We start from the raw sequence: 7321 nt of genomic DNA, 5'->3' as shown, positions 1-7321 counted from the left end.
TCTCTACATATATCAAAAAATCCTCCATAAAGAACCATAAATCCAATTAAACACGTCTCCAGACAGCATGTTACATTGTCAGAAGTAGTTGATAACAGAATAATCAAAACTTCCGTGATAGTAGACACTGTAGTCCCAGCGAGTTTGCGACTTGTACTTCCTGTTTCATACAGGCATGCGTGTGACATAATAACACTGCGTAGCCTGGCTGATTCACTCTAATAAAACGAAGAAAAAAAATCCTGTATCCACATCGTGATCCGCAACATCACCAAAATTGAATGGTATGTTCCTTGAGCCAGTGTAATAAAAAGTCCTTGAGCATGTGGTAATAAAAAGTCATGACACTCCGTCCACAGGTTTTTGAGTAATTTTGTCCACAGACAGAACGACAGATAGACAGACATACGCGACCGAATATATTACCTCCTCCCCTTGGCGGAGGTAATAAGGTCATTCCAAAGTGCAACTTGTTGGCTTTCAGGAACACTCAAAGAAATGAAGAGAAAACATTGTGGAAGTCAGTGAATGTTACTTTTATTGACCAAGCACAGGGGAAAAAMATRGAATCACTCARTTCTGAGGAAAAAAGTATGGATTCACTCAAATTGGAGGTAGAAAATAAGGACACACCCAGTAAATTTATTTTCCCTAAATGAACACCTGCCTCAGATTAGATCTGCTCGTTAGTCTGCAGTTAAAAACACCTGCAGTCATGACACCTTGGAGGGCTGCTGGATGAAGTGGAGTGGCAAGAACCACATGGCTCCAACAAGAGAAATGTCTCTTGAAACAAAAGAGAGGATTGTGAAACTTCTTGAAGAAGGTAACTCTTCAATCATGGTTGCTAAAGATGTGGGCTGTTCACAGTCAGCTRTATCCAAGATATGGAMCAAATACAAACAGCATGGAATGGTTKTTAAAGCCAAGCGTACTGGTAGACCGAGAAAGACATCAAAGCATCAAGACGAACAACTTAAGGCCATTTGTCTTGAAAACTGAAAAAGTACAACTAAACAGATGAAGCATAAATGGGAGGAAGCTGGAGCCAATGTATGTGACCGAACCATAAGAAATTGCCTAAAGGAAATGGGATTTCAATACAGGAAAGCTAAAACAAAACCATCATTGACACCTAAACAAAAAAGAACAAGACTGCAATGGGCTAAGGAGAGGCAATCATGGACTGTGGATGACTGGATGAAAGTTATCTTCAGTGATGAGTCAAGAATCTGCAYTGGACAAGGTGRTGATGCTGGAASTTTTGTTTGGTGMCGTTCCAGTGAGATTTATGAAGAGGACTGCCTGAAGAAAACAACCAMATTTCCACAGTCCTTGATGATATGRGGCTGCATGTCAGGCAAAGGCACTGGGGAGATGACTGTAGTTCATTCTTCTATCAATGCACAAGTTTACATTGACATGTTGGACAGTTTTCTCATCCCTTCAATTGAACAGATGTTTGGAGGTGATGAAATAATTTTCCAAGATGACAATGCATCGTGCCATAGGGCAAAAACAGTGAAGGCATTCCTTGGAGAAAGACACATTCTGTCGATGTCATGGCCTGCAAATAGTCCAGATCTCAACCCAACTGAAAACCTGTGGTGGAAATTGAAAAAAATGGTCCACAAGAAGGCTCCGACCTGCAAAGCTGATCTGGCAACTGCTATCAAAGGGAGTTGGCACCAAATTGATGAAGAATACTGTTTGTCACTCATCAAGCCCATGCCTCAGAGACTGCAAGCTGTTATAAAAGCCAAAGGTGGTGCAACTAAATACTAGTGATGTATTTTGAATGGTCTTTTGTTTATCTGTTTTTCATGATTCCATACTTTTTTCCTCAGAATTGAGTGATTCTATGTTTTTCCCCTGTGCTTGATCAATAAAAGTAACATTCACTGACTTCCACAATGTTTTCTCTTTATTTCTTTGAGTGTTCCTGAAAGCCAACAAGTTGCACTTTGGAATGACCTTATTATTGTATCATGTTTTTGATCTGAGTTTGTTTTACAGAATGAAATGTCTGAATAAGTGCTCATCCAAGACTGCTGATTCCATACTTTTTGCCAGGGGTTGTAGAATGAGTTTTGTTTTTTAAAAAAGAAAAGATTAAACTTTATAAACTAAACTATTTTATGTCTCAGAGCCTGTGTAAGACCAAAAAAGAAAACATAATTGTCACAAAAAAATCTGAATTGGAGTAATACATATATTTTTTGGGAAAATTATGGACTTTTTAAGGAAATGAAACAAGTAAACGTCCAAAGGGGCTGACGTGCACCTCAGAACAGAGGTGAAAGAGGAGCTTTTGGAGCATCAGGACAAATTCAGACCAAAGCTTTACTGTTCCTCTTTATATAATGTGTAATTCAACTGAACGATTTAAATGTGAAAAAGAGGCATTTAAATGCATGATATGTCTCCTTTAATGAAACGGGTTGCATTTATCACAAGTTCATATAATTTGTATAAATTTGGATTATGTACACTGATCTAAACAAACACAAGACTCAGAAGCACAAATCTACCACAGTAAAAATCCTTTCAGACTCACTGTGACACTTGTTCGTTCAGCCACATTTTGTAAATCAGCCATATTTTTGAACATATAGAAGTTGGTCAAATGTAAAGTTTCACTATTTATCTCTATCCATAACTCTTATGCAATTTTTTTCTTTTAAATGATGGACTTTTGGTTTGAAAGCTGATGCTTTTGCAGCCACAGATCGTTTGTTGTTTGTGTATTTGTGTATTTGTGTTCCACAAGAGGGCAGTAATGTCCCAAACATGAGTGTCCTGAGCCTCCAGAGTGGGTCATCAAGTTCACCAGCAGGTTTACAGCTAACTTAGAATTACCAGGCTTTTCTGTGTCCTTTTGACTCAAAATTGAGCTGTAATACTTTCACCTTTTGATATTATTTGACCAAAGTATGTATCAGCTACCTAAACTACTCAAAACCCCAAGAAACATAAAGTGCTTAGTTATATTTTTATGTATTTTTAGATGATATTTATTCCAGAACAACAGATGCAATTAAAAATACAATTAGGCAGAAAAGTGATTTTGCAGCTGGTGTGTGGCTGGTGCATGTGTGTGCGTGTGTGTGTGTGTGTTACCTTCTCGTTGCTGCTGGGGAATGATGGGTGGAGGATGGGGGAAGGCTTGGCTGATATGACCGTATGCAGCGGGATAGGCTGCTGAGACACACACACCCACAACACACACACACACGCCTCGGATCAGATAACAGTCATGACTACAGCACACACTCTGGATACATACATACAAACAACGTGATCTATGCAGGAGCACGGCGGCCGATCGATCAGATAACAGACAATAGAGTCGACGTGTTGCACAAACACACGCTGAGCGGAGCGGAGAGAGGAAACTGATGCAGCTGAAGCTTACACCGTCAAAATTCTCATTTGGACAAAAGATTGCTTATCGTTACCCTCCTCTTCCGTCACCCCCCCCCCCTTTATTTTTTATCATAAATTGTCTTCGTGCGAGACACAAACTCCCCATCCATGCATGTAAGCAGAAACACAGATGAGGTGTGCGGGGAAGAGTGACACACAGACCTGCGTACTGCTGGACTCCTGTGTAAGCCTGCTGGAGAGGATCAGCTGCAGTGGGACTTTGAGCTGCTTCAACACAGAAACACACAGGAGAAGAGGGAGGAGGAGGTGGTGCGAACGGACCGAGATGTGTTTGTGTGGTGGGGTAAAAAAAAGGTGAGGCAGAGCAATGGAAGGAGAATGGATATGGAAGAGAGGCGGAAGATGGAGGGGAGTGAAGGGTGCGGGGAGAAAAGGGAGGAGAGCGATGGAGAGGAGAACAGACGGGAGGAGAAAAAGCAGAAAAGGTTAGAGAGCTGGACCATGTGGAGGCAGCTCACTTTGCTTTTAGTGTGGCCCAGAACTTTTCAACTTAACGCTCCTCCAAAAGCTTTTCCAAAAAAAAAAAAAGGCCTCTTCTACAAAAGCAGAACTTTGACAGATGAAGGTCAAAACAAACAAAAACACACAAAAAACAACAACAACGCTTCACTTTCACAACAAGAAAACAAAAAACTGATATAAACTTGTCTATTACATAAAAAATCTTTAAATAGTTCCCACTCTTCACTCGTGCAACAGCACAATGTGCACAACACTGGACACATTTGTTACTTCACACATCACAGAGCTAAAATCTCCACTTTAAACGCCTCGACGATGGATTCTCCCACACAGCAGAGCGGCTCGTCTCTACACACGGAACATGCACATAAAAGACACCACTGGGAAAACACACACCAATAAGCCACGCACACACCAATAACCCCCGATATCTCTGAAGAAACCAAGAGCAAACTGAACACACTGTCGAGCCACAGCACTGGAATACAGTCACAGATGGCCAGAAGGAAGGAAGGAGAGGTAAAGACTAAAATAGACCTCCTATAAAAGTTACAGAGTGTGAAATCTTATTTTAGCTGAGTTTTTTTTCCAACCTGTGATACATTTTTGCCTGAGGCATGAGCTGAGGTTACTGACAGGTCAATATTTATGACTCTTAATCCTGAGTTCAAGCGAGCAAAGCCTGTAGATTCTGTAACTTGTGAAAACTTTTAGAAATAACGTCTATCCACTGATAGTTGTACCACTAACAGATTTTATTTTAATTAATTTAATATATCGCCTCTTCTTCAGAACAAAGCTTTACCTGTACAGTTCAGATCTCTTGAAGTGCGGTTCTCAGATTAAGTTATAAGCAACAATATCTGACCTGTTGCAAACAGCCTCAGCATGAAGACCAGGCAAATCCCACTGAGATCTTTTGCGAGGGCGGCCTGGGCCTGAAGGCAACCTATTGTTCATGTTTTTAGTCTGTGGGAACAAACCGGAGTGCCCTGAAGAAACCCAAGCAAGCACGAGGAGAACATGCAAACTCCGCACAGAAAGACCCCAGGTCCAAAGCAGGGATCAAACCCAGGACCTTGTTGCTGTGAGGCCTCAGTGCTAACCACTGATCCATCGTGCTGCTGGGTTGATTTGCTGGTGGCTAGTCCTCATGAAGCCAAGATTAAAGTGGATTAAATAGTCTTACAAATCGTTCACGGTACTCTGCATGAGCGCTTTCGTTAAAAATAATTCAAATAAACTTTTGTTTTATATTTCACCTTAGTTATGTAATATTGTATATGCCGTGTGCTGATATACACAGTTGTGCTAGCTGCTGCTGCTATTTGTGCTTGCAGAAAGCCATTGAAGTGACGTGATTTGTAATGTCATTATTGTAAGCACACACATGTGAGATACACACATGTGGAGCGGTGTGCTACGTAAGCGCCCGGGGAGCAGTTAGGGATTAGGTGTCTTGCTCAAGGACGATGCAAAATGTGGGCATGGTTGAAAAGCGAACCTGTGACTTTCTGGTTCAAACACAACTGTCCTACAGCTGCCTCACAGTCACGCCTGGCTACTGTGTCAGTGATGGCTAACAGCGGCGACAGGAGGTAGGTGTTCGACCTGAAACCGGTGGGTTGCCCACACGAACCCCCGCTTCATCCGTCTCAGTCATTGTAAATTTGGGCAGGACACTTCCCCCACTTTGCCTGCTGGTGGTGAGGGTCTGGTGTCTCCTGTGCATAGCAGCCTCACTGCTGTCAGTGTGCCCTAGGGCAGCTGTGGCTACAATGTAGCTTAGCACCATCAGTGTATGAATGAATGACTGTAAAGTGAAGTGCTTTGGAGTTCTTTCACTAGATAAAGCACTATATAAGTTCAGGCCATTTACCATAAACTAAACAATATTGTTAGAAATTTATGGCAATGTAACAGTAAGAAATGGATGAAAGTGTAAATAATCATACAAATAGCATTTACATGAATATGTATGAAACTGTAGTTGTTTTCAGACAACAGTGATCCACTTTGGACACATCATTGGTTTATCAAACTGAGGTTGTTTGAATGGCCATCTGCAACAGGTAAGATATTTATTTAAACTGTTTTAAGGAACCCTCCAAAGGTCTGAACTTTCGTTTAAAGCTTATTGTATTTTAGGTCTTGTTTATGTTAACTCTGCTGTGATCTTGTTGAGAAAAGTTCTAAACAGAATATAAATGATCAATAGTCAACCCTCCTGCTGCCCTTGGGCCAAACTAACCCACAAGGCCTTAAGAGGGTTAAGAGTATCTAGAAGTTTATTTAGAGGACTAAATCTAAAACACCAGTGGATGTTTTTAGTCCTGTGTTAAAATCTTTATAACACATTTAGAATTTAAAAATGCCTCATTTTAATGTTCTTCATAGGTTTAAAAAATGGTTACTCAACATCATCCCAAAGGTGCAGAATATTCCTGAGCCCAAAGAGAAATGCGATGAGTGTAGGTGAGGGGGGTCGGAAAAAGAGCGCTACCTTCAGAGAGAGAGGAGAGGAAGCAGCCACCCTGAACCCCAAAACAACTCCGCGGAGCCACGCCCAAGCCGTTTTTCTCTGAGTCCTCCCTAAAAACCACCTCCTGCAACACTGGGGAGACAAGAGTGTAGAGAGCAGACAGTTTTTTTTTTTCCACCTCTTGGAAACAGAACCATTGAGACACTTGCCATGGCTCATGACACAAGCGCATATTCAGGCTCCTGAGTGATGTTCTCAAGACGCTCCATCCTCCCAACATGCTCGCTGTTTGTGGGATGCAGGTTTTTGTCCTCGGTCCCCCTGAACATGCTTTAAACCCTGCAGCATGCACACTTTCCTCTAACAATGGAGATTTAGCCCCAAAATGTTATTGTTTTACATTTTTCTTTTTCTTTAATTTCCCAAGCTGCTTCTTTATGTTTGCGAACATGCTCCTGAATTGATCCAACTTACCGGGGTAATGATGTATCCCGTTGGTGAAAACAGCTTCTGCTGGTGGCTGCCCGTTGGCCTGGGGGGGCGGGAGGCCAGTAAAACCATTTACACTGATGGGGGAGGGGATGCTGGTCACCGTGGGGGCGCTGATGCCCGGGGGAGTGCTGCCTCCTGCAATCCCAAAGACAGAGAGACACACTGAGCAACCCTAACGTATGTGTTTTTCCCACAGGACATTATGGAAAAGTTTCGCCCCGACCAGCCCCCTATAGTCACTCTGCAAAAATGTCAGAGGGGCTGGTCCAGTGGGTCGGTGAAGACACTAAATGTCAGGGCTGATTTCTTTTCTCACACAGGCCTTCAGGGAAACACAATTATTAGATCTGAGTCTTGGATGTTATCCTGTATAACAGTAAAAACTGTGCTCATGCCAAACAAATCATATACATTTATTCCCCAATTCATTGTTTACTT

The 7321-nt window shown here is 41.9% G+C and overlaps 1 protein-coding gene across 9 annotated transcripts in view; it reads right to left on the bottom strand.

Moving 5' to 3' along the window:
- The window catches only part of celf4 (CUGBP, Elav-like family member 4), a gene marked incomplete at its 5' end in the record, with an annotated part of 16326 nt that extends 9308 nt beyond the window's left edge, over positions 1 to 7018 (bottom strand). For 2 of the 9 annotated variants that reach the window (XM_014017033.1, XM_014017037.1), the window contains 4 exon segments: positions 3121 to 3201; positions 3589 to 3654; positions 6413 to 6523; positions 6866 to 7018. In XM_014017033.1, coding sequence (XP_013872487.1) covers positions 3121 to 3201; positions 3589 to 3654; positions 6413 to 6523; positions 6866 to 7018 — 411 coding nt within the window. 9 annotated transcript variants of the gene reach the window in all.
- Between the last annotated feature and the right edge of the window lie 303 nt (positions 7019 to 7321).

Source organism: Austrofundulus limnaeus, unplaced genomic scaffold, assembly GCF_001266775.1.
Source record: "Austrofundulus limnaeus strain Quisiro unplaced genomic scaffold, Austrofundulus_limnaeus-1.0 Scaffold160, whole genome shotgun sequence".
Classification (NCBI taxonomy): domain Eukaryota; kingdom Metazoa; phylum Chordata; class Actinopteri; order Cyprinodontiformes; family Rivulidae; genus Austrofundulus; species Austrofundulus limnaeus.
This window is presented reverse-complemented; position numbering and strand designations above follow the sequence as displayed.